This window comes from Uranotaenia lowii, chromosome 2 (assembly GCF_029784155.1).
Source record: "Uranotaenia lowii strain MFRU-FL chromosome 2, ASM2978415v1, whole genome shotgun sequence".
Lineage (NCBI taxonomy): Eukaryota > Metazoa > Arthropoda > Insecta > Diptera > Culicidae > Uranotaenia > Uranotaenia lowii.
In genome coordinates this window covers 20,204,079-20,231,973 of record NC_073692.1, presented here as the reverse complement: position 1 = coordinate 20,231,973, position 27,895 = coordinate 20,204,079, and the positions used below count along the sequence as shown (strand labels likewise).

Here is a 27,895-nt window from a genome sequence, read left to right as displayed (position 1 = left end):
TTGAGCGACCCCTTCCCGTGGTCCGATCTGGCCCAAATTTGGCATGAGATCTTGTACTAGGACCAGGATCAATTTTAGCCTGCAGCGTATAACTTTTTCAAAAGTCGGGTCATTTGGGGCAGTCTAATGAACATGTATTAGTGTTTTTCCTTCATCTAGTCAGTCGGACATCGTCCTGTAGATGGGCAACATCGAGCCCGAAACCGGTCGACAAAAAAGGTAAATTTAATTCCTTTTTCCGTTAGTAAAAACGTTAAGTGTCGTGTCCTGTAATACGTCGTGTGTTATTTGTGTAGCATAAGTTTTTACGTTTAGCACAACCAGTAAAATGAGTGTTACAGCTATAACTGTAACGAAATCGTGAATCCAGTATACCCGCAATTCTCACTCGAGATATGTCGAGTCCAAGCAAAAAAATGGAGGAAAATCTGAAAAAAACTATAGCGAAACGGAAGCGAGAGGCAAAAAAGGAGGCTAAAGAACTGGAAGCGAAAAAATTGAAGGTGCTTTCCGACGCTCAGGGAGAGGCAAGCTTGATGGACGAAAAAATTAAAATAATATCAAATTAAATTACTTGGTTTAAAAATGAAAATTCGAAATTTTGTTTGGTTTTCTGTTGTATAAAACCGGGAATTTCGTGAGACCATGCGGGAAAAAAACGGGAAAAAAGCGGGAAATCAAAAATTGATTTTGAGTGGCCACCCTGGGACAGTAATCGCTCGGTTCTCACAGTCCAATTTGTCACCCTTCTTGTAAATGGGGTATATTACCCCAGCTGCGATGCCATCCTTCCCAACCGATTTATTACTATTCAGCTGGCGAATGGCTTCCTAAACTTCATTCATCGTTGAGAGTGGCTCCTCTACGTCGTTGGCTACGCCGGCGCTTTACCTTCCCCCATCGTCTTGATCTCCTGCATACGCGTCGTTGAGGTGTGCATCGAAGCGCTGGCGCTGTTTCCACTTTTGATCACCTCACGATTGTTCGTCAGGATGCCCCCGTCCTTATCCCGGCACATTTCGGCTTGCGGCACGAAGCCTTTACGAGATGCGTTGAGTTTTTGATAGAACTTTCGTGTTTTTTGGTAACGATGCAGCTGTACCAGCAACGCGAGCTGCTCCTCATCCCGGCGGCGCTTTTTTTCCTGGAAAATTCGGACTTGCTGTCTCTTACGCTGTTGATCTTCCACATTTCGACGAGTGCCTCTTTGCTATTTCGAACGTATCGGTCTATTTCTAGGGACACTTTAACTATTCCCATAGTTAAAATAAATACATACTGTCGTACTTAAAAGCCATTTCTTCAAATTCCGTCTACAATTCCTCCTTCCATTGATGCCAACAATCACTTGCCATTACTCTTCGTCGCAACATTCGTTAACAGAATGACGAACGTAACCTTTTCCGTCCTCACGCGTTCCGAAGTCGCTCTCTTTCATTCTAATGCTTTCTCACTTTCTCATTATCAAGCTTCTACACGCTTAAAAGATTTTGAAGTTCAACTCTTAGAAATAAATTCATTAATATTAATTACTAGCATGATTCAATTATATCTTTCTTTTAATTTCTTCACACTCGATTCTATTCTCTACACATACATTTGCTCCTCCTTTTGTTCTTAGTATGTGTATGATTGCTACGATGAGACAAATCTCAACAGATTAAGATGCCATCAGTTTATTGGATGCTGAAGGAATTCATTTTTTTTTTAGTTTTTTTTAAAAGAATTTATGTTGGTCGTACTTCAGTTTCGATACTCTTAGTTTTTGGAGGCAAACGTCCCGCACTACAACATAAATAGCCAACAGTAGTCTGAATTTTGTAAGCCAACCCATGCCGGTACTATTTTATTTGTTATATACAGTAGGTAACACATTCCTAAGAAAATATGTCTTCAACAGGAAAGGTACATGGCACAAGGTTGAGCTCAAATGAAAATTCACTACCGAGGGCAGCTTTGTAAGTATTCTTGGCCAAGTTACCCGATTGCCAAAAGTGCTTAACGCAACTGCTCTACACACAAGTATCTGTTGTGTTCTGCATGACTGAAAGATCTAGATAGCTCTTATAAAATTTAATCAATTTCTAATTCGCGTGTTTTGATATCTTTGATAAAAGTTCAATATTTTTAGGGAAATTCTTTAAAAAAAAGCTTAGCCTTTTGACGAATCCATGAATAATATTAATACAAATTGGGAACTAATATATCACGATTTTACCAACAATTTATACATATTTCAAGAATAAAGAATGAAGAAAGTACGTATCAACATTCGATTAACTTCTAGCTTTTGATACCAAAGTTTATCCACGTTTATCTTACCTTCGCAGACTAAACAACCTTCAACAATCCATTGATAATTTCTGTGTTATTATTACAACTAACTTATATTTCTTACAAATCGAAACGAAAAAATCACTATTAACCGCACATCGTAAAACCTTCCCGGAAATATCGTTACCCGTTCCTGTCCGAACCTAGGAGCCGAAAACCGAAGAAAAATGTGACAGAACTAGCTAGGAGCAAAAATCGATAACCAAATGTCACGAATAAACTTCCCCATTCGTCGTCCCCATACCAAAGTACCCCCAAAAGGCCAAGCATTCCCGCAACCCAAAGCAAACAGAACATCGAAACCTGACCTTTTCCCCAAATCTCGGCCTCAACCCCCGAGAAAAGGAAAATATATAGGTATTGGAAACAAGCCTTAAGAAAAAAAAAATAATGGAAAATCGAAACAACGCATGTTTTTAGAAACAGGAATTTTTCCAAGGTAATACTCACTTTTTACGGTCACTTTCATTCTAACCACCGACCGGAAACGGAACTCATCGAACCCGGACCAAAGCTGAACGACGACGTTTGGAAAAACACCGGAAACAGAAAACGGACTCGACGAATCACTTATTCCTCGAACCGAAATCGCGACCGACCGAGTGAAATTTTGGGTTGTTTTGAAACAACACCGCGAAACTGTAGTTTTGTTGTTCTTTTTTGTTGCGATACGCAAAGAAACGCGATGATTGCACAAACACAGATGCGACATCTGCAGATGTCAATAAAGTGGCTACGTTCATGCAACCACGGTATATATAATCCACGAAAAAACAAAAACCTTTAATCCATTAAAAAATTCGAAACATTCCATATTATCCACTTGAATAACTTGTCTTTCAATTTTTGTTTCTTGTTTTCAACATAGTTGCTTGGTCCACTGACTAAAGAATTAAGACAGACATGAAAACCAGTTTGTCATTTTTGTTGTATTGTAGTTTTATAATTTTTTTCATTTTTGTAATTTTAATCATTTTTATCTTTTGTATCTTTTTTGTCATTTTCGCTAATTTTTTTGTCATATCTAGTCATTTATTGCCATTTTTATCATTTGACAAATGAAATTTTTGTCGATTTTGTTATTCATAACTTTTTTTTCATTTTTCATATTTTTGCCATTTTCTGATTTTTGGAATTCTTAAAATTTTTGTATGTTATCAAATTTTACCTGACATCGAGCATTTCTTCGCATGAGGTCCCTTTGTCTTCTGAGCGGATTTAGTTAACTCCCTTTGGACCCGAGGAAAACCACCCAACGGTGGGAGATGTACTAGCTGGACTAGATTAGGACTACATATTCGCAATTTATCTTTTTCTTTAGGTAATCTTCGTCCCAACTCTTTTTAATTTTCATATTTCCCTTTAAATTCAAGAAAAGTTATGAAGAATTAAAGCACACAATTCTGAACAGCCAAAACAAGTTAAGCTCCTTAAAGCCTAAAGGCATAAGCCGTTACAAATCTCACAAAAAAATCTTTCCTTTAAACTAAAAGTGTTAAGCTGAGCAAGCAATTGTAAATACAAAATAACGAGTTTGACTTCTTAACACCTGAAGGTATGAGCCGTTTCAAATAAAGAATAATAACAAAAATAATTTTAGCTTTTGAGTCTTTTTTAGGAAATTTCAACAAAGATTGAGAATTTTAATTTTGCTTAAAATTAAAAGTTGTATCTTATGATCGTGACTTTTTTACTGTGTTACTTAGATCAAGTGGCTGCGTGCTTTAGCTCTTTTTTTCGTTTTTTTTCTCTTTTGTTTATTTTCTTCTATTTTGACATCTGCTTTTGAAAATCGCGGAACATCGTTGGTCATTTTCGTTCTGATCGGCCTCAATTGTTACAATAATTTTAAGATTAATTTGTGTAGATATAACAAAATTCCATGCTTCGTAGAAGCTATTAACCTGTAGATTCGTTCGTGATGTTATATGTTGTGCGAATCTTTTAACCGTAGTGATATTGACTGAAGTAAAATACAGGTGATTCACGAAAGCAGCAATGGCCTCTAAGCGGTTCGGCAATTTCCAGCCGAAGCAGCCATCCTCTTCGTATAAAAGACCCAAGCTCGATATTGAGATGGTCTCCAGCCAGCAGTACAACAGCAATCAGCAGGCTAAACATTTGGGTGGAACAAATAACCATATGGACACTTCGACGGTTGTGGCAAAATCTGCCAAATCGGACTACCTTTGGGGCGACGACGATGACGAGTTCATCATTTTGGCCTCGCAAAAGGTCGAAGAGGTTGAGCTGTTCCAATCCCAGATGACACAAAGCCAACACATGGCAATCCCAGATGTTAGCTTCGGAAGGTTTTGCAACGGGGCCTCCAGTAGCACCCAACATCAGCAACAGCCACCCAAAAAGGTGACCAATTCGGCCGAATTGATGCCTCCACCGCCTCCGGTTGTTAGGCCGAGTTCCTCGCGTCAACCTGCTCAAGCGCCTCCTCCAGCAGCCAACGAAATAATCGACCTGCTGACGGATGGCGACGACGACATTTTCAGCGAGCAGTTTGACGAAAACTACGACAACATCGAGAAGCACATTGATGAGTTTTTCAACAACGAATGCGACGACGACTTCAATCTGGATGAGTTCCAACAAAACCGGAATGGCCAAGGAGCGACCAGGCGATCGCAGGAGGATCTTCGGAAGTCACAGGTTTCAATAGTGTTAAACTCTTATAATTTTTTATAAAAAATCTAATTATTTTATATTATAGGAAGCTTTGGAAGTCAAGCCGAGTTCAAAGGCGGAGTCCAAACCTTCGAGCGTGTTTAAACCTAAACAACCTTCGACGACTTCAAAACCAGTCGTAGATCCATTCGCAAACGGTCATATTCCAGCCAGTCAGCAGTGTCAACCTCCGAGATACAGCCAAAAGGACAGGGAAGCTTTGATAAATGCGGCCAAAAAGAAAGATCACGCCAAAGACCTTCAGGTTAATTTCCTTACTAAGCAGTTAGACATGGCAACCAAGAAAACGGAACAGCTACAGAAGGACTATAACGAGGTTTTGGAAAGGATCCAATGTCGTGACGGGGAAGCTTCGATGCTCCGATACGAGCTGAAAAACGTTAAAAGCCAAAACGATCAGCTTCGGTTGGAGAAGATGAAGGAAAGTGAGACCATGAAAAAGGAATGGATTGAAAAGGTCAAAGATTTGGAAAAAGTAATTGTGGCGCAAAAATCTGAACTGGAGTTCAAGACCGTAGAAATGATGAATCTCAAAACGAGGCGGATGAGTCATTCATTCAGGCCGACAGCTCCAGCAGAAAAGCCGGTTACGGATGAAGATTTCAAAATTTATCATCGACAATTGGTCGTGCCCCGTAAAGAAGTGGAACCAACACTAGACATTGATGTTAGAATCTTCGACCTCTCAGCGGAAAGCATTTCGAAATTCAACACAAACAGTCGAATATCAAACTTTTCCAAAGGCGACGCAATCCTTTCGCAGCATCTCGGGCGGCTTCAATCCAGTCTGTCTCAGCTAGTTTACTTTAGAAAATCACTGCCTGAACTGTCCATTCCAAATCTCGCTCTGGTTGTGCACCAAGCGCTGGAGCAAATATTCAAGTACTGTAACCGGTTGAAGTTGGTCCGTGTCAAGGATGCTCATCTGGGACCGAAGGTTGCGTTCGATTTCTTAAACAGAAACAGTAAGAAGTATCGCCTCGAAGGTCCGGGGGCAAATATCTATCAGAAGGAACCGATTTCCTACAACGAGGAAGCGGTTATTCCGCGAAGGTTTCTCGCTGCCCTAGGATTACTTTGTCGATACGAACCCTCGTTGGCGGTGCGACTGCTGCGAAAAACGGATGGACGTCAGGAAGGAGACGGTGGTTTGAACATGTTGGGGAAAGCTCTCCTCAAAATTAGTTATGCTGTAAGTAAACCGATTTCTTTTTAGAGTTTAGTTGTCTAATAAAAAAGATTCTTTTTTTCAGAGCAATCTGTATGACCATATCGGGTTTGTAACGGCTGCTGCGTCCATCGTTAGTAGTCTTAGTCATCACATTAACGAAGTTGAAGAACGGTAGGCCTTCAATTAGTTCTGCAAATGTTGAAATTCAAATGTTTGAACCCATTTTTTTCAGCTCCCAAATCGTTCATCTCTTCAAGTGTCTTATTTATTGCCGACCGGACAGTTCCTTAGCGCTGACCTATCTGTCGGAAGCCCTGTATCGGATTGCGTTGTCCAATCAATCCGTGGACCTTCTGAACCAGCTCTGTTGGCGTAGCAAGGCCGACTGTTTCACCACGAACGATACGTACCGCATGATACAGTTCAAAAAAGGTAACCTGAATTGACTTCAATTTTAAGGTTTTATTTTAATCCTAAACTTTGACAACCAGATTCTTGTACCCTGCAAATCTACGCAGTATTGCTGGAAACCTCGGTGCCCCAGAATAGAACACTCAACCAATCCGAACGAGAGCATCTGGTGATCAATACTAGAAATACTATCTACTTCCTGCGAAATTCTTTAGCCCGTCCGGTTCGATGGGTACGGCATTTCTTCCACCGGAACACGACGGCCACCGAAAGTTCTTCCCGAACGTCGAAAGCCCATTGCCAGTGTCACATTCGTATTACCAACGCCTTCGTGGTGCTATTCCATCAGTTGCTACGCTGTTGGTCTCACTGTCCTCTGAACGTGGGTAAGTTTGTTTGCTTTGAAGAAAAAATCTTCCGAACACTCATGATTCTGAAAATTGCAACAGATTTCAACACCATGATACAGCTGACCCAGAACGGGGTGCTCCTACTGTTTGACCTGTTTCAAACGGCTTATCGGAGCGTTATACTCCAGATCGGCGGCCACGCCATCCAGTGTCGGCTTCAGGCGGCGTACAACCTGCTGGTACAACACCAGAACGACTTTCGGTTTCAAGCTGCGCACAGTAATATACCATAAAAAAAGAAAATTAGACAGTTAACGATTTATTCCAAAAATCTATTGCAGAAACTGCCCTGCGGCTACTGGATCTGCGGCTGGTGATGGATGAGCCGCTCAAATCGAGCGACGATGAGGAAAAAATGGAAACCGATGAAGACACGGCGACATCGACGACGACGACGACGGACAGCGTCGGTCAGGAGAGGCGTGGATTGTATGATGATTTGTTCGAAGGTTTTTTCAGCAGTAAATTTTCACTTCACTGAAAATAATTGTACAAAACGAGAGAGCGTTTTTAATTCGGTTGTGAAAGATTCCGAAATATTTTAACATTATATTTACGGTAAATTTCTAGACTTAAATTTCTCCGTAAATTGTGCATAAAGAATAATGTTTCAACAAATGCCAGATTGTTCAATAAGTTAATGATTCGAGGCCTTACTAATAACTAAACTTACGCATCATTTGATAGTATTCCTGTGATTTTTATATTGTTGTTTTCATTACGTATCGCAGTATCTTTAGTGTCATCAGGTCCCCCAAAAGCTGCGTCTAAGATGGTAGCCCTACATCCTACAGATTCCGAAATTCTATCAATGTGATCGTATTAGTCAATTTTGTTAAGTATTTTATTTCAAATTTGTCAATTATGTTTTTTTTTGTCTACTTCTTCAAAATGTCTATTTCTCCGATTTTCTCAAGTAAGTAGGAATACCGAATAGGTATCAGTTTTGTCAAATTGACCATTTTTCATTTTTCTCATTTTTTGGATATTTTGGATTTTGCCCTTTTTACAAATATTTGATTATTTATGTTTTATTTTATTTTCAATTTCCCAATTTTATAATTTAAGACACGAATGGCACAAAGAAATTTTTTTTATGATGTTAAAATTAGAAGTTTCGTCAATTTTTCAGTTTGCCAATTTCGTAGTTTTTCTCAAATTTTTTTCCTTATTTTTGTATGATTTGTTTAATTTTTGTCAAATTGATTACTTGGCCATTTTTTTTATCTTCATTTCAAATTATGCATTTTGTATAATTTTATGGTTTTTCATTTTGGCCTATTGTGTTCGTTTTCTCAGTTCTTTTTTTAATCTGTTAATTTTTCTTATAGAAAAATTGTGTGATATTTCACTCATAAAAATTTAAAATATTAGACTAAAGACAAAACAACTTTATTAATACAGTTCTATTCAGCGGTTTATTGCTATTTACATTCATTTGTTTAAGAATATTTTTCAAATCGAATATGTAATAATCTGTAATATACGAGCAAGATATAGGAGAAACATCAAATTATGTCAGCTTTTCTGGGACCGTATTGATAATTTGGTTCAACGTTTCATATTTTATGTTCACATCACTACCTATGTTGTAGATTAAAATAAAGTTTTTTTTCGTTTATGATCACGATAGAAATTAAACATCACACTACAGAGGGATTAGTATCCTGTTCAATTCTAAACATAATAATAGGAAAAAATATTCATGTCGTAAGGTTCAACCGAAAAGAATACCCATGGGTTAGTTGCGACGAAAACATCTTAGATCGGTTTATACAACAGCGTCGTAACGTACTTCTTCCGGTAACGATGGGTGGCACTGAGAACCATGACACCGTCCTTGATCGACAGCGCGTACAGATGATTCAACATCACGTGGTTCGGTTCTGGGAGCAGCGTCGGTTCACACTGAATTGAATTCATCAAATTTTAGTCCATCGCCAAGTGTTCCTTACAAATATACAGTATTAACTTACCGATAGGGGTGTATCCTTGTTCAGAATAACCTGCAGCAGGTGCGGTGGCAGCACCGGTGGACCAGATTCCTTGCCCCAGGGTTTGCTCGTCGGAATGTCCTGGCTGTACTCCTTGGCCTGATCCTTGCCGGTATCCTCACTATCCTTGGCCAGCGCTTGGAAGACCTCAAAGTCCGACTGGCGTACCGAAACCAGATTATTCTTGGTACCAACGTCGTTTTCGATGTTTTTCTAGATGAAAATTTAAAAATTATAAAAAAATTGATTTAAAAAAAAACAGATATACAACTCACCAGTCTGGGATCGTGCTTCCATTCGCCATCGACGCAGAACTTGTACTGATGGTCCCCTTCCGGTAGATCGATAATAGTCACAAAGTCCCCATGACTTTTGACCATGGGCAGTGCCTTCCATTCGGAAAACGTTCCACTGATGTAGACCTGTTGGCCGCCACCTTCCCACTTGAAGACGGTTGGCAAAGCGGACTTAAGTCCATCTTCCTCATCCCCCAGGGGCAAACCCGAATCATCGGATACAGTATTGGATCGCTTGCGATGTTCCCTTATAAATTCCGGTTCCGGAACCGACTTGGAGTACGAAAACGGTTCGTCCTCTTCGCTGCGTTGAAACGGTAGCCGATGATGGGGGTCCGGTTTCTTGTCGAACACAAACGCCTGCCCGTCCTTGAGAGGAGATCCCGGAATTGGGTCGTGCGAATCGGACTTGTGACGTTCTCGAGGTAGATTACTTCCTGCATTTCCCATTGCGTCTTAAGCGGTGTTGAAGTGCTAAAATCAATAAAATATTAATTTTATCATTACTAAATCCATCGAAGGATAGTAATAACTGCAAGTAATAAGAATAAAGTGATTAATTTACCTTGAAAAGTGTTTTTTGCTGCAAAAATCTTTTATTTCGTTGTTCGTGAACTTTATTTTGATTGGTTCCCTAAAACGAATGAATACAAAAGAAAAAGGATGAATGAGTGAGAGAACGCAGCCATCGTGATGTCATTTGCGCAACACACGCAACCGGAATAGGAAGCAAAACTGGTTTAAAAATAACCATTGAGAATAATAATAATGCTTGAAACAAAAATTATTTCGATAAATGAATTCAAAATTTGTTTCATTTAAAGCTATTAAAGTATAAGCATAAGCCATGATCAGTTGCATCAATCAACAAACTATCAAACAAAGCCATACACAATTCTAAAAAATTTTAAAATTGTCGTTTCTAGAGAAATAATAAAAGAAATTATAAAATTGTACAGAACATGCGAATCGACAATAAGATAATTTTTAAAATTTTGACAATTCAGAAAATGAAGATTATTATGTCAATTTTTCATATTTCGACAAATTTTAACAATTTCAACAATTTGAGAAAAATAATTTGACAATATAGAAGACTTCACTTATTTGAATTTGACAATTTTGACAATTGTGAAAATTTTAACAATTTTGACATTTTAAACAATTTTGACAATTTTGACCATTTTGACAATTTCGACAATTTTGACAATTTAGACAATTTTGACAATTTTGACAATTTTGACAATTTTGAAAATTTTGACAATTTTGACAATTTCGACAATTATGACAATTTTGACAATTTTGACAATTTTGACCATTTTGACAATTTTGACAATTTGACAATTTTGACAATTTTGACAATTTTGACAATTTTGACAATTTTGACAATTTTGACAATTTTGACAATTTTGACAATTTTGACAATTTTGACAATTTTGACAATTTTGTGAATTTTGATAAATTTGACAATTTTGACAATTTTGTCAATTTAGACCCGTCGAGCTGGCAACGCTGGCGGGTGAAAGTTGCTCTTGTTTCGGTCCGCAAATATTTTCAAAATTTCCATTGGTTTTCGGTGACGTTTTTTAAATATTGTTCAAAAAAATAAACAAAGGATTTGTGCGGTGTTTTTTGGATGGTTATTTTTTATTGTGAAGAGTTATGGTGTTGTGGACTTGTGATTTCTAAATCGTGCCTTTTTCTCGGAGATGCTATCTACAAGAGGGCTCATACTACGCCACCCAGCCAGAACAAGAAAACGTGTCATCCCAAGGAGTTTCTGTGTTTTTTCTCTAGAGTTTCGCTGAGAACGCGGTTCCAGATTCAAGCTAAGTATTTGTTTCTGTTAAGACATTTACCTCCTTGAGTTTTTAAAGAATTAGTGAGGATATTCGTAGACATTTAGTCATTTTTTTGCCAATTTTGAGATTCGAAGCAGGTCATGAAATATTTCATTGTCTCGGTTGTGTTGAAACTTTTACGCAAGCGGCAATGGAAGTTGGCAAAGATTTGAGAAAAAGATGTAAGATGGCGATGGTATACTTTAAGAGCAGGTTGGGATCCCGGCTAAAGCCTTCGTGGTGCATAGAAGGGGTGTATGCATAATGAATGTGCTAATCAGTTTCACCAATATCAACTTAAGGAAATATTTTGATTAAAATTGTGAATCGATATTATTAAACTAGAAATATAAAAATTATTCAATCACTAAAAATTTAAATAAAAAATCAATTGAAACAAATTTATATAAATGTATCATTTTGTTTTAGCTATTTCTACATTTTGTGTCCCTTTTTCGTGTATAATGTTAACAAATTGTAAATATTCCTAGTAGGTACTGAATGGATTAATAACTTTACAGCAGGATGTTTCTTATTCTCGATTTAATTTTTTTTTCTAATTAACATTTTGTAGTACTGTTTTGATATTCTGATTGTAAATTATAATTATTTCATCAATTTTTAAGATAACAAATTCATGAATAACATTGTCAAAATACTAACTTTCTGTGTTAATCCTTTTCAAGTAGTGTTGGTGGAACTATTCTGGAGAGGTGTATTTTAAATTTTTTAATGAACTTAGTTGCAGAATGGTATCATTTATTTTTAAGTATAATATAAAATTATGAAAAATATAATTTTGTTTCTTATTGTTACATATTTCAGAACCAATCACGAACGAAAAACATTTTATAATTAACACAAAAAATGTATTAATAATGTTTGTATTCCAGCTTCTTCGATCAGCATTTGCATACTACTTTATAAATTTATTATTTATTATTTTATTTTTCTATTTTACTAACAGCTTAAAAGAAACGCATTTTTGGCCAGACTCACGCTCGCAGAATACACTTGTGTAGTTATTGCATACATTATATGTATGTTTTATTTCAAATAACTTTATTATATTACCACGTTATATAACACATATTTTTTTTTACATGCTCATATAATATTATAATACTATAATATTTTTGTCCATTGATAAATTTTATTATAACATTTACATTTTTATTAATAACCATATTTAAATTTAAATATTACCTATAATTTACTGGTATTCGTCATGATTTACGTATTCATATGTTTGTATTCATATATTCATATTAATATATTCAAATTCATATATTCATTTTCATATAGGAATACTCATTTATTCATATTTTCATATTCATTCATTCATATTCGTATGAATGTATGAAAATTTATTCATTGATATTCATTTATTTATTTTCATACCTTCAAATTCATATATTCATTCACATACACTGGATTCTTTTTTACACGATTTTTAGCTTCACGATTTTATCTTAAACAATTTTATTTAAAGATTTTCTCGAAATAAGACGATTTTCATATTATACATGTTGAAAACAGGTCCTAGACAGCCCCGCTTTCATTCAAACCACACTTTGATGATCAACAGAATCGGACGAAACTTCTTGACAGAATCATGGACTGGAATGGTTTACTGGAAACCCTACGGAAAGTTCCGGAACAACCGTAACCGAACGATATCTGTTTTTAAACGTGCACAACAATCGTTTCAAATAGGATCCAGTGTATTCATATATATATTATAATATTTATACATTCATATTCATAAAAAAAAATAAATATCAGATGGAGAAAGTGAAACAGATGCACAAACCACTATCAAGTAAATATTTAAGCAAGTAAAGTAATGTTCTGTATAAAATCAATTTTGCAGATGTTATATATTCCAGAATAATGAACCGTCAAGCAACCGGAGCAGAATTTTTGTTGATGTATTTAGCTTTCAACATTAACGTTACGCCGCCAATCACTAAAAAAAGGAAAATAAATTAAAAAAATGGACCATTTTCTTTTTTAATTTATTCCTTTTCGTTTATTTATTTATTTATTTTTTTATTTTTTACAAACCTACATAAAAAAATATATATATTTTTTTTATTATAATTGTTATTTATTTAACTATTTTTTTTTTTGATCTTTTTTCTATTTTTATTTTTTTTAATTTTATTTTTAATTTTTATTTTTTTCATTTTTATTTTATTTCATTTTTTTTCAGCAAATACTTGTACAACAGATACTCGATTCCGAAGTTTCTATGATAAAGAAAAAAAAATCCTAGTCATTGTAGTGTTGGCTAACATTTGATCTTTACAACCGAACTGTATTTTATCTCATATTATATTATACTATATTATATTATATTATATTAAATTATATTACATTGTATTATATTATATTATATTTTATTATATTATATTACATAAATGCACATTTAATAAGCGAAAAATGGGTTAGGGGCATCAGGGTATCTTTGTTTTGCAAGAGGAGCGGGTAGCAGTATGTGCTTGTTACCCGTTTCGAATACTTGGCGTTTCTTAATTTATGTCAAGGGAATTTGGCATGGTTGAGAAAATGATCGTATTTGATTACTTTTTGTAAAAGAAGGACGCACTCTTTTTTCGGAAGCCTTGGCGGCGGGATTATAGTTTGCATGCTATCTTGGTTAGTCAACAGCACAGTTATAGCTTCTCGAGACTTCTTCCCCTTTAACCCTGGATACCGTAAGTGCCTCTGCTTGCGATTCCATTCCCTTAAAAGTCTCATAGAGGGGTTATGACTGTGTTGCGTGGTAGCCAAGATGGTCGCGTGGGTTATTTTCTTGGCCATAACTGCGGCGCTGCCGCAAACCCAAGGTGGATTTATACATACATACATACATACATTTTGACAATTTTGTCAATTTAGACAATTTTGACAATTTTGACAACTTTGACAATTTTGTAAATTTTGTCAATTTTGTCAATATTGTCAATTTTGTCAATTTTGTCACTTTTGTCACTTTTGTCACCTTTGTCAGTTTTGTCACTTTTGTCAGTTTTGTCACTTTTGTCGCTTTTGTCATTTTGTCAATTTTGTCAATTTTCACAATATTGTCAATTTTGTCAATTTTGACAATTTTGACAATTTTGACATTTTGTCAATTTTGTCAATTTTGTCAATTTTGTCAATTTTGTCAGTTTTGTCAATTTTGTCAGCTGTGTCAATTTTGTCAATTTTTGTCAATTTTGTCAATTTTGTCAATTTTGTCAATATTGTCAATTTTGTCAATTTTGTCAATTTTGTCAATTTTGTCAGTTCTGTCAATTTTGACAATTTTGTCAATTTCGTTGATATTGTCAATTTTGTCAATTTTGTCACTTTTGTCACTTTTGTCAGTTTTGTCAGTTTTGTCAGTTTTGTCAATTTTATCATTTTCTAAATTTTGTCAATTTTGTCAATTATGACAATTTTGACAATTTTGACATTTTTATAATTTTGTCAATTTCGTCAATTTTGTTAATTTGTCAATTTGTCAATTTGTCAATTTGTCAATTTGTAAATTTGTCAATTTGTCAATTTGTCAATTTTGTCAATTTTGTCAATTTTGTCAATTGGTCAATTTTGTCAATTTTGTCAATTTTGTCAATTTTGTCAATTTTGTCAATTTTGTCATTTTTTCAATTTTTCAATTTTTCAATTTTGTTAATTTTGTCAATTTTGTCAATTTTGACAATTTTGACAATTTTGTCAATTTTGTCAATTTTGTCAATTTTGTGAATTCTGTCAATTTTGTCAATTTTGTCAATTTTGTCAATTTCGTCCATATTGTCAATTTTGTCAATTTTGTCAGTTTTGTCAATTTTGTCAATTTTGTCAATTTTGTCAATTTTGTTAATTTTGTCAATTTTGTTAATTTTGTCAATTTTGTCAATTTCGACAATTTTGACAATTTCGTCAATTTTGTCAATTTTGTCAATTTTGTCAATTTTGTCAATTTTGTCAATTTAATCAATTTTGTCAATTTTGTCAATTTTGTCAATTTTGTCATTTTTTCAATTTTGTCAATTTCTCAATTTTGTTAATTTTGTCAATTTTGTCAATTTTGTCATTTTTGTCAATTTTGTCAATTTTGTCAATTTTGTCAATTTTGTCACTTTTGTCAATTTTGTCAATTTTGTCAATTTTGTCAATTTTGTCAATTTTGTCAATTTTGACAATTTTGACAATTTTGACAATTTTGACAATTTTGTCAATTTTGTCAATTTCGACCATTTTGTCAATATTGTCAATTTTGTCAATTTTGTCAATTTTTCAATTTTGTCAATTTTGTCTATTTTTTCAATTTTGTCAATTTTGTCAATTTTGTCAATTTTGTCAATTTTGTGAATTCTGTCAATTTTGTGAATTTTGTCAATTTTGTCAATTTTGTCAATTTTGTCAATTTTGTCAATTTTGTCAATTTTGTCAGTTTTGTTAATTCTGTAAATTTTGTGAATTTTGTCAATTTTGTTAATTTGGTCAATTTGGTCAATTTTGTCAATTTTGTCAATTTTGTCAATTTTGTCAATTTTGTCAATTTTGTCAATTTTGTCAATTTTGTCAATTTTGTCAATTTTTTCAATTTTGTCAATTTTGTTAATTTTGTCAATTTTGTCAATTTTGTCAATATTGTCAATTTTGTCAATTTTGTAAATTTTGTCAATTTTGTCAATTTTGTCAATTTTGTCAATTTTGTCAATTTTGTGAATTTTGTAAATTTTGACAATTTTGTCAATTTTGTCAATTTCGACCATTTTGTCAATATTGTCAATTTTGTCAATTTTGTCAATTTTGTCAATTTTGTGAATTCTGTCAATTTTGTGAATTTTGTCAATTTTGTCAATTTTGTCAATTTTGTCAATTTTGTCAATTTTGTGAATTCTGTCAATTTTGTCAATTTTGTCAATTTTGTCAATTTTGTCAATTTTGTGAATTCTGTCAATTTTGTGAATTTTGTCAATTTTGTTAATTTGGTCAATTTGGTCAATTTTGTCAATTTTGTCAATTTTGTCAATTTTGTCAATTTTGTCAATTTTGTAAATTTTGTCAATTTTGTCAATTTTGTCAATTTTGTCAATTTTGTGAATTCTGTCAATTTTGTCAATTTTGTCAATTTTGTCAATTTTGTCAATTTTGTCAATTTTTCAATTTTGTCAATTTTGTCTATTTTTTCAATTTTGTCAATTTTGTCAATTTTGTGAATTCTGTCAATTTTGTGAATTTTGTGAATTTTGTCAATTTTGTCAATTTTGTCAATTTTGTCAATTTTGTCAATTTTGTCAATTTTGTCAATTTTGTCAATTTTGTGAATTCTGTCAATTTTGTGAATTTTGTCAATTTTGTTAATTTGGTCAATTTGGTCAATTTTGTCAATTTTGTCAATTTTGTCAATTTTGTCAATTTTGTTAATTTTTTCAATTTTGTCAATTTTGTCAATTTTGTCAATTTTTTTAATTTTGTCAATTTTGTCAATTTTGTAAATTTTGTCAATTTTGTCAATTTTGTCAATTTTGTCAATTTTGCAAGTTTGTCAATTTTGTCAATTTCGTAAATTTTGTCAATTTTGTCAATTTTGTCAATTTTGTGAATTCTGTCAATTTTGTGAATTTTGTCAATTTGGTCAATTTTGTCAAGTTTGTCAATTTTGTCAATTTTGTGAATTCTGTCAATTTTGTCAATTTTGTCAATTTTGTCAATTTTGTCAATTTTGTCAATTTTGTCAATTTTGTCAATTTTGTCAATTTTGTCAATTTTGTCAATTTTGTCAATTTTGTCAATTTGGTCAATTTTGTCAATTTTGTCAATTTTATCAATTTTGTCAATTTTGTCAATTTTGTCAATTTTGTCAATTTTGTCAATTTTGTGAATTCTGTCAATTTAGTCAGTTTCGTCAATTTTGTCAATTTTGTTAATCATGTCAATTTTCACAATTTTGACATTCTTGATATTTTTGACAATTTTGACAACTTTGACAATTTTAACAAAATTGACAATTTTGACAATAATGATAATTTTGACAATTTTGAGAATTTTGACAGTTTTAACAGTTTTGATGATTTTGGCAATTTCGACAATTTTGACAATTTTAAAAATTTTGACAATTTTGACAATTTTGACAATTCTGACAATTCTGACAATTTTGACAATTTTGACAATTTTGACAATTTTGACAATTTGCATTGCAGCTTTCATACAATATTCCGAAAAAGATTATTCATCTATCGAAAAACGATGCATTATGCAACAGAACGCGATCTTCTAACCTTCATAAACTAGATTTTGAATCCCTCATTAAGACAACATGATTGGAAATGTGATCTCCCACTCCAATCTATCTCGGACCGGATTCGAAGAAGTGTCAATTAAACTTAATAAATACAAATGTGTTCAGCTTTTAATGAGTGCGTCGGTCTTCCTGCGCATTCTGCATTGATGAATTGGTTTGCACATCAATTGCGTACAGGCGTAGCATGACTTTGTTTGAACTCCATGTGTCAGATGCTGGCGGCGCCAATCCTCCAAACATAATTTTTTGGTAGCACACTCAACGTGAAGAACGAGAAAAGCCGGAGCAAACAGCTTCGCGGGATTCTCGCTCGATACGACATACTTAAGCCTAAACCATAATTGATATGCGGTTGGGAAAGATGATACAATGTCCCAGTATTCTATTCTTTTGGAGGCGAAAGAATGAAAGTTGAAACTGTCAGCACTTCGCACTTGTCTGTTTGAAATGTGTATGGAAGTGCGTGCTTGCCTTCAGGCCGCTTTCCGAAGAAAGTCTATTTTGAACCTCTTTGAGGTAGCTCCTGGATGCCGACCAAAGAAAGATTTTCCCAGTCGGTTCGAGTATAAATGATAAATGAAGTGATGCGTAGCTAAAGTATGGCAGTCATAACCATATTTCTCATCTTATGCGCTACATCTTTAAGCGCGCACGCACATGATATGGTCGACACGTTCAGCTCATTTTTGTTACAAGTGCCCGATGCGATGGTGTTTTGCGTCCCATCCCAAGTTCTGCAGATTCCCGAAATATGCCTACGTATGTTGAGCCGTGTAAGATTTTCGGGATGACATGGTGGTCTTCTGACAGACCCTGGAAAATTCAACCGACAGGGGTTAGGAACACTTGTGTCGTTTTAACTCTTCCGCGTCGAATCCGCGTTTAAAGTGCGGCGGTAGGGAGAAAAGTGTCTCTCACATTTATGATTCTACATGTTGATCTCGAAGAACGCTGACTCTCGGCGATGGCTGATGCGATCATAAATTACCCATCAGGAGGACGGAAAATGTTATACGACGATTATTAACAACGATATGTTTCGGCGATATGTGAATGGAGCATCTTATGATGAGCTGTCGTCTTCTGGGTGTTTTGCATGCTGGCTGGGGCATCTGTGCTGGCTGATGACGACGAAGAATATATTTTGTGAAGTTTTGGGTAGCGAACGTGGTTGTAATTAACAACATGTGCTACATGTTTCCGTTAAATCTAAATGATGGTTGGGAAAGATAGCAATTTTAATCTGTGTTTTCATTGAGAAAAGCTGTAAAATCTTAAAGAAACAAAAATCGTAGAATATTCTATGCTTCGTGTATTGGCCGCAAATTGCAGACTACCTTTCTACAAAAAAGTCATATAAACCATATTTATTCATGTAGAAATGTTCTTACTTACTTACTTAATGATCCCGCGCCGATCCTCCGGTGCATAGGGCCGTGGTAAAAGACTCTCGTCGACAGTTCGGATTTCAGCGGCTAGGCTTCGCCGCCACGAGTTTCTGGGCCTGCCTCTTCTTCGATGACCTTCTGGATTCCAATCTAGCGCCTCTGCAAATCTCGTTTTCATCTTTTCGCAGCGTGTGCCCAATCCATCTCCACTTACGTTCCCGAATCTCGATTTCTAGCGCCCTTTGATGACACCGGCGATGTAGTTCCTCATTCGAGATCCAGTTGCCAGGCCACCAAGCGCGGATGATATTCCGCAGGCAGCGGTTTACAAATACTTGCAGTTTTCGCGTCGTCAGCGCATATGTGCACCAAGTTTCGCACCCGTACAGCAATACGGATTTTACGTTTGAATTGAAGATTCGGATTTTTGTTCGTAGAGAGATCTGGCGTAACCGCCAGATGTTTCGGAGACTCGCAAACGCAAATCGGGCCTTTCTGATCCGGGTTTCGATGTCTTTCCTGGTACCACCATCAGGCGTTATCTGGCTACCAAGATACTGGAAGCACTCCACTTTCTCAACTTGTTGCCCAGCTACCATGAAACTGGAGGGATTTCCTGTGTTGATCTCCATCGATTTGGTCTTTCCGACATCGAATCCAGCTTGTTGCCGTCGGAGTGTAGCGTCTATTTTCTCCTGGATCCTGTTCAGGATCACTTTGCACTTTGCAAATATTATCTATCTACTAGAGAAATGTTCGGCTGAATCAATTGATGTACTCCAATTTTTGTTTTACACTACGACGAGTGGCTCATTCTGCTTCTATTACCCTAAACTTGATGATCATTTTTGGTAGATTTATTCATACTCAAGCTGATCGTGTCGCTTTTGTGCACTAGAATGAATAGAAACGGCTAAATAGCCCCAACTTCCCCTAGTTTTTTGCATAGTGCATAAATTTCATTGTAACAATCGAGCAATTCACATACAAAATGCTAAAACCAAGTGGTTTAGTGTAAAATTTGTTGCTGAATCGAAGGGTGTACACTGCTTAGCGTTCAGCTTACGAGATAGCCGCAATCATCCCGATTTCCTCTAAAATGTTAAAAAAAAATTATTACACATATGACAATGCATCAGAAAATCATTGCTGAATCGAATGATGTACACCGCTTAGCGTTTAGTTGACGAGACGAGCCTCAAACACCCCGACCTCCCCTAAAATCAGACCAAAAAATCGTAGTAACAAATTAAAAACCATCACAAAATGCACAAAAATGATTTATTCAGATTTTAAACGTATTGCTTATTTGGATGATCAACACCGCTTAGCATTATAGCATTCAGTTTACGAGAAAGGTCTCATTTCCATCAATTTCCCCTAAATTGTGCATGTACGTCTCGGTAGTCGAGTGGTTAGCTTGGTAAGACAGTAATCGCTGGTCAACTGATGGCATGGGTTCGATTCCCATCTTGGTACTGGGTGTTAAATATTAATCTTAAGTTGTCCACGTCATTTATTCATTCTGTAAAGCCTAAATCGGCTAAGACGGTGTATGTCTTAAAAAAGAATCATTTCATAAAATTATGCAATATAATTAAAAATATCCAAATGAGAAAGCACTAGCAAAGGTTAAAAAAAACTTTGATTTTTTTTTATTTTCATAGTATTCCGTCTCACGACATAACTTGACGAACATATTTCCTAAAACACACTCGGTTCATGGCAACCGTTATCCAATTACTCGCCACATTCGCCAGATCACGCTCCAATTGGTCTAACCACTTCGCTCTTTGCGCCACTGCTCGTCTTGTTCCTACCAGATTCGTAGCGAACACCTGTTTTGCAGGACAGTCGTCCGGCATTCTCGCAATATGTCCTGCCTAGCGTATCCGGCCAGCCTTCGCCATCTTCTAGATACTGGGTTCGCCGTAGAGTCGCGCAATCTCATGGTTCATCCTTCGCCCCCACACTCCGTTCTCTTTCACGCCGCCAAAGATGGTTCCTAACACTCGTCGCTCGAATACTGCGAGTGCGCTCAGGTCCTCCTCGACCAATATCTATGTCTCGTGCCCGTAGAGAACAAACGGTCTAATGAGCGTCATATACAGGTTACACTTCGTGCGAGGGCTAAGTCTTCTCGACCGCAGTTGCTTGTGGAGTCCATATAGGAACGACTTCCGCTGATAATTTGCCGCCGAATCTCACGGCTGGTGTCATTGTCTGCGGTCACCAGTGAGCCGAGATAGACAAAGTCTTCGAGTATCTCCAGCTCGTCGCCTTTGACCGTGCCGACTATATCAATGTCATCGGCAAAGCAGATACATAAGTTGACTGAATCTGTTGAAAATCGTGCCCCGCATTTCGCCCACCGCTCGTCGAATAACACCATCTAGCGCCACGTTGAACATCATGCAGGATAGACCATCACCTTGTCGAAGACCCCTGCGCGATTCGAATGAACTCGACAATTTACCCGAAATCCGCACACAACACTGCGTTCCATCCATTGTCGCTTTGATCAGTCTGGTCAGCTTCCCGGAAAAACTGTCCTCGTCCATGATTTTCCATAGCTTGTCACGGTCGATCGTGTCGTGTGCGGCTTTGAAGTCGATGAATAGATGATGCGTAGGGACTTGGCGTTCACGGCATTTTCGGAGGATTTGCCATAACGTGAACATCTGGTCCTTCGTTGACCGTTCCTCCATGAAGGCGGCCTGATGACTCCCCACGAATCTGTTTACTTGTGGTGTTAGGCGGCGGTGTAGGATTCGGGACAGCATTTTGAAGGCGGCATTTAGGACAGTGATCGCTCAGTAGTTTCACAGTCCAATTTGTCGCCCTTCTTGTAGTTGGGGCGTATTACCACTACTTCCACTCCTCCGGTAGCTTTTCTGTGCCCCAGATCCGGACCTTCAACGGGTGTAGGCAATCGACCAACTTGTCCAGGCCCATTTTGATGAGTTCAGCTGCGATGCCATCCTTCCCAGCCGATTTGTTACTATTCAGCTGGCGAATGGCATTCTTGCTTCACTCATCGTTAGGAGTGGCTCCTCTACGGCGTCGTTGGCTACGCCGGCGATGTACCTTCCCCCACCGTCTTGAACTCCTGCATGTGCGTCGTTCAATTAAAAAAACATTGAATTAGATGTTACATTTACTGTTCAATCTAATGATAAGCATCGTTAAGAACTCAGTCAATCCCAATTGTCCCATTTTCCCTAGATTCAGGCGCGGTCCTATGGGGGGGGTGATCGGGGTGATCACCCCCCCCAAGCGGCAAAAAACCGTTATAAAATACCCGAAAAAGCTCGAATGTTTATAAAAAGTTGGAACTTTTCTTAGTAGATGTGCTTTTAAATTTTCAAAATTTTCCACTCCGTGGGGGTGTTTATTCAACAAAAAAGTTAATTTATCACTTGAAAGGCTGAATATTGGGAAAAGCACGAGCAAATCGTAATAAATTTTATATTTGCTTCAAATTCGGAGCTTCTAAATTCTTGATTTTGTTTTGAATTTTAATGAAATAACAAACTTGAAAAAGTTATATAGGGGGGTGAATATGGTTTTAACACTGAAATAATTGAAATATTTGTTCTATTGTCATCATACATTTATTGCCTTCAATATACAGTTGCTTTTTTATTTGCTCAGATTTAGAAGAAAACAATAGAAAAAATCATTAAACTATAAACGTACGGAATCATGTGATTGTCAATTTTCTTCATTTTTAGAAATTTCTACCATGTTTAATGGATTAACAGATCTTGGTCGTTCTAAGAAGTAAAAAAAAACCCTTTGGCCTTCAAGTGTTAAATTACCTTTATTGTAAGAAATTTAAATTTAAGTCAAATTATCCATCGGAGTGATCAATTTTCCAGTAGGGGTTTAAGAAACGACCATCTAACTTTCTAATCTTTCGTTTTGTCTTTTAGTCACCAATATTTCAAATTCAATCGTAATAAACAACAAGTATTGATGCCGCATTAAATTCATTTTTGATGAAGTTTTGAGCAGCGAAAAGCTTCCCATTTGGTTTTTTTTTGTATTTCAAAATATTTTTTTAAAAATTTATCAATTTAGAATCAGGAAAAATCATTCTAATAAAACTTCACTTAAAGAATAAAAAGCTAATACTTACATATCTGAAATTAAAATACAAATTTGAATTTAAAATTTAGTTTTTTTCTTTTGTTTAAAAATTCTCAATAAACCAGCTGTAAGGTTTATTGAGAATTTTTAAACTTTATAAGGTCATATCAGATGTTTAATGCTAACCTCATTTTAAAATCTAAAGTAGTGCTATTTTCACTTGTGTTTACAAGGAATACTAGACTTGTTGCAAAATAAGAATTCAGATTCTGAATCACAGTAAAGATTCTCTTTGGCGATTTTTTCTACCCTCAATTTTCCACCATTGAAGTATGAATTATAAACTAAAAATGATTAACCTACATTATGAAATTAAAAAAAGTGTAAAATATCAAAAAGATTTAGAAAGAAAGATTTTAACTAAATGATCAATTTTAATGAAGACTGTGAGTAATTTACCATGAGAAAAAATAATAGATGTAAGTATCTGTCCCCATTTTGTAAAATAAGATGATTATCTAGACGAAATATGTATTGTTTTTTTTCGGTTATTTGTTACTTTTTGGCATTCTTCCCTCTCATCTGTATTGTTGAATGAATAATGGATAATGAAAAGATTTTACATATTTTTTGTTGTTCATGTAGGTCTACTGCTATGTTTTAAAATTAATGAATGCTAGTGTGAGACGAAAAAATCTTCCAAAATCAGTTTGCATGCGCTTAATTTTTCCCTTGTTCATTAAAACTATCCCCTTATCATTCCACTATTTTTTCGGCAACAAGGCAATCTATCATGCTTAACAGTCAGAAGATATTTTAGTGCTTTCAGCTTATCTACACAATAATATTGAAATTTTAAATTAAAATTTAGCTTAAGATTTGATATTCTGAATTCGAAAGCTTGGCCATTTCAATTGCAAATAATTGAGACTCTTCACTTAAAAAAAAAGTATAACATTCGGAATTAACCCTTCGTTTCATCATTTTTTTTATAGTAGAAAATTATTACCAAATGAGGAATTGTGTGATACCTACATGAACAATTAAAAAGATTAATCACTTTTTTTATAATGTGTTTTCATAATCGGTTTATTCTACTAAATTTATATTGAAAGTTTTTATTTTATATATTGTGTTTCCATATTTGAAAATAATAATTCTAAATTTCCAAATCACAATTCAGTAAAATACTAGACTGAGTCGATTTGGGGTCATTTTTGAATTTCCCAAACCCTGGGGTCTTAAAAGCTTCGTCTTGGCCCAAAACTCATCCATGATTTTTTGCAGAATTTTTAAGTAACGTTTACATGAGTAAATTTGAACTTTTAGGTTTGTATGGGAAAATTGAATATTTTGTACTGAAAAATCAACATCGTTTTTGTTTCTTCTGTGGAACTGAGCCAGCTGATGGTTGTTGTGCCAATTTATAAAATTCCTTAGGGAAATTTTCCGCTGAACAACTTTGTCGAAGACCGTAACTTCGTATCTTATTAGGCAAAAAAGTTATTAGCAGTTTAATAGGGGTATGTCTTTTCGCATTGATAAACAGCAAATTAAATTGACATCACTGCAGGGTGCCTATCGAGGTATTGCATGACTACTTTTCATGCAATACTTCGCGAGGGTCCAGCAGTGATGTCTTTTGAATTTACTGTTTATCAATGCGAAAAGACATACCCCTATTAAAATGTTAATAACTTTTTTGGCAAATAAAATACGAAGTTACGGTCATCGACAAAGTTGTTCAGCGGAAAATTTTCTCAAAGAATTTTATAAATTGGCACAAAAACCGTTAGCTGGCTCGGTTCCACAGAAGAAACAAAAACGATGTTGATTTTTCAGTACAAAATATTCAATTTTCCCATACAAACCTAAAAGTTAAAATTTACTCATGTAAACGTTACTTAAAAATTCTGCAAAAAATCATGGATGAGTTTTGGACCAAGACGAAGCTTTTAAGACCCCAGGGTTAGCGAAATTCAAAAATGTCCCCAAATCGACTCAGTCTAGTAAAATACCCCAATTAAGAATTTAATGCCCGTTAGTCATGCTTGTTAATTAGTTTTTCGGCCTTATTGGCGAAAAATAAAATACCCGAAAAATTATAAAATATGAAAGCGCCAATATTTAGAAGCTCAGGAAAAAAATGAAGATAGCTTGAATGTTTTTTTTCTATATTTTCATCTCTCAACAACGTGTGTATTATTTTCATTGAAAAAATTATATTCATAACGAGAAAATCTTTACAGAGCTCTTGAAGTGACAATTTTAAAACACCAGATATTACTACAAATTAAAAAAAAATAGCAACATATTTTCGCGGCGGATATTGTAGATTCGCTGGTTGTTAAATGAAAGGATGTGTAAGTTGTGCAGACGAATATTGAAATGAGTAAATTGATAAAGTTTTCATTAATCATCTCTTGTTTCATACTTTTTTAAATACATGTTGTTCAGTGAAATTCATAAGGGAAAAAGGAGCAGTGCGCAGCTTATATTGTAGACTCAATTGCAACTACCCTAAACCCCCCCCCCCCCCCCCAAATCCCTCCCCGCTCCTTCCGCTCACTCACAGATATTAACGTTCCTTTATATTGACTGATTTTTGAAAATAGGAAAATCACCCCCCCCCCCCCCAAGAGCCAGCGCTAGGACCGCGCCTGCCTAGATTCATGCAATATACTTAAAAAAAAAACTTGAATCATGCATCAAACTAATTTTTGAATAGAACCTAGTACACCGCTAAGCGTTTAGTTGACGAAGAAAGCCTCAACTGCCCCTTTCTCCTCCAAATGCATATGATATCTCCAAAAAATCATTGTAATAAACGAAAATCCAAAAGAACTGTGCATCAGCATGGAATCAGGGGTAAAACTCACAATGTTTACTTGAATGATGAACATCGTTTTGCGCTCAGTTGATGAGAAAAGCTTCAATCATTCCAATCTCCCCTTAATTATGCAATTCCTTTAAAAAATCATTGTCTCAAAAGAAAATGCAATAGAACAGGAGGTGATAATATGGAATCAGGTGTAAAACTTACCGATATATCATGTGAGAAATACTGTTGAATCGACGAGAAGGGCCTCAATCACGCTTAAACCATTGATGTTGGTTCTTATCAATTTAACAAAATATCGTTTGAATTTAGGGGGAAAGGGGGTGATCCAGACTTTTTCGTCAGCTAAACGTTTAGCTGTGCACATCATTCTGTTCGACAATTAGTTTTTAACACAATTCAATTGATTCTGTGCACTTTCTGTGCATTCTCGAATGTAACAAGGTATTTTTTTAAAATAAATTGAAAGTATTTAAGGGAAATTGAGGCAATTAGGACTGCATACATCAACAGAAATTAAGCGGTGTTTATTATTTTATTTAACAGTAAGCTTGACACATGTTTAAATATTTTTGTACCTTTTCTGATGCTGTTACTACACGTGTTACTATGAATTGTGGGTACATATTGTATGAGTTTATTAATGAATTTAGGGAAAATTGGGGAAAATGAGACTTTCCTCGTCAATTGAATGCTGAGCAGTGTTATTCACTCGTTTCAGCAATGAGTTTTACACCTGATTCAACGTTTTTCGCATCTGTTCTCAGATCCATTGCATTTTCGTTTATTAAAATGTTTTTTTTAAATCATGAAATAATGAAATTAGGGGTAATCGGGATGATTGAGGCTCTTCCCGCCAACTTAACGCTAAGTAGTGTACATCATTCAATTTAGCATTGAATTTTATACCTGTTTCATTCATTGTTGTGCATTTTTTATCCATTGTCATTTGTTATAATGATTTTTTTAGCATATCACCTGGTTTTAGGGGAAATCGGGATGATTGCGGCTATTCTCGTAAGCTGAGCGTTAAGCGGTGTACACCACTCGATTCAGCGACAAATTTTACACTGAATCACTTGGTTTTTGCATTTTGTATGTGAATTGCTCGATTGTTACAGCGAAATTTATGAACAATTTTAAAAAAAAGTTGGGGGAAGTTGGGGCTATTTAGCCGTTTCTATAAATTCTAGTGCAAAAAAACGACACGATCAGCTTGAGAATGGAAAAATCTACCAAAAATGATCATTCATGATGCAAAAGTGTTGTCGTTGTGTAAACAAAAATTGGAGTACACCAATCGAATTATACCTTTACACACAATAAAAAAGGGGAAATCGGGCGAAATGAGGCGTTTAGAGTGATTTTTTTTGGTTGTTTTTTCAAGCGAGACTTTCTTGCCTGAATTGGGTACCTTTTTTGGCTCGAAAATCCCCACCGTGGCAATGCTGTGTCGCCCAGTAAGAATGGCATCAATCTAAGATAAGGTTGCCAGATTGCCCGGTTTTATCCGCGTTTTCCCGGATATTTAATACTTACATAATTTTGGAATAGTCCGGTCCGGCCCGGTTTTCCGAATTTCATTGAAAAAGCTCAGATTTTGCATGGATTTATTCACTTTATTTGGCAAATCAAACAAAAAAAGACAAATTGTGTTGTAAAAATTTTCATTTATGCCTCCAAAACGAAATTCTTAAGAGCAATCTTAGCAGAAATGCAATCGGTTCCAGGCACTTTGTTGGACTTCATATCTTTGTTGATACAATATTTTATTCACGTTTTGTCTAATTTTGCCAAAAAAATTTCTGTTAAATAGGAAATGTTTTTTTTTCCTAAAATTTATTTCTTAACGAGATTAAAAAAATTAAAATCTGCTCAACATGCGGAAACACAACCGTATGAAAGAAATGTTCCAAATTCCTGCTAGACAGATAGAACAAAGTTTTTCCAACGTTCCCAAATTCGTTCCTTCGAGAGACAACACTTTCTTCCCGCATCTATTGCGCCAAGAACTAGCAGCATGATGATGATCGAGATCAGAAGAAAAATGATGTGTACTTCTTTATGGGATGCACGCAGCATCGTTCATAAGTCCTCCAGTCGATCATTCCGTTC

General features: G+C 35.3%; 2 protein-coding genes across 2 annotated transcripts; one reads left to right on the top strand and one right to left on the bottom strand.

The window, feature by feature from the left end:
• Window positions 1-4,130: 4,130 nt before the first annotated feature.
• LOC129749609 (ATR-interacting protein mus304-like) lies at window positions 4,131-7,539 on the top strand. The gene is made up of 7 exons (XM_055744630.1): window positions 4,131-4,998; window positions 5,060-6,226; window positions 6,288-6,376; window positions 6,438-6,637; window positions 6,697-7,002; window positions 7,066-7,245; window positions 7,308-7,539. The coding sequence occupies exons 1-7, from the start codon at window positions 4,333-4,335 to the stop codon at window positions 7,505-7,507; spliced, it is 2,808 nt and encodes a 935-aa protein (XP_055600605.1). The 5' UTR covers window positions 4,131-4,332; the 3' UTR covers window positions 7,508-7,539.
• An 857-nt stretch (window positions 7,540-8,396) lies between these two features.
• Window positions 8,397-9,956, bottom strand: LOC129749625 (5'-AMP-activated protein kinase subunit beta-1-like). Its single transcript, XM_055744657.1, has 4 exons — window positions 9,882-9,956; window positions 9,296-9,790; window positions 9,003-9,233; window positions 8,397-8,934 (listed from the first exon to the last, which is right to left on the bottom strand). The coding sequence occupies exons 2-4, from the start codon at window positions 9,764-9,766 to the stop codon at window positions 8,788-8,790; spliced, it is 849 nt and encodes a 282-aa protein (XP_055600632.1). The 5' UTR covers window positions 9,767-9,790; window positions 9,882-9,956; the 3' UTR covers window positions 8,397-8,787.
• Between the last annotated feature and the right edge of the window lie 17,939 nt (window positions 9,957-27,895).

Bases quoted from the DNA above. Each gene is read 5' to 3' on its own strand.
- LOC129749609 (XM_055744630.1), top strand. From the start codon at position 4,333: ATGGCCTCTAAGCGGTTCGGCAATTTCCAGCCGAAGCAGCCATCCTCT. The intron at 6,377-6,437 runs GTAGGCCTTCAA...CATTTTTTTCAG, and splicing joins ATTAACGAAGTTGAAGAACG to CTCCCAAATCGTTCATCTCT. The intron at 7,246-7,307 runs GTAATATACCAT...AATCTATTGCAG, and splicing joins TCGGTTTCAAGCTGCGCACA to AAACTGCCCTGCGGCTACTG.
- LOC129749625 (XM_055744657.1), bottom strand. From the start codon at position 9,766: ATGGGAAATGCAGGAAGTAATCTACCTCGAGAACGTCACAAGTCCGAT. The intron at 9,234-9,295 runs GTGAGTTGTATA...ATTTTCATCTAG, and splicing joins GGAAGCACGATCCCAGACTG to AAAAACATCGAAAACGACGT. The intron at 8,935-9,002 runs GTAAGTTAATAC...AATTCAATTCAG, and splicing joins ACAAGGATACACCCCTATCG to TGTGAACCGACGCTGCTCCC.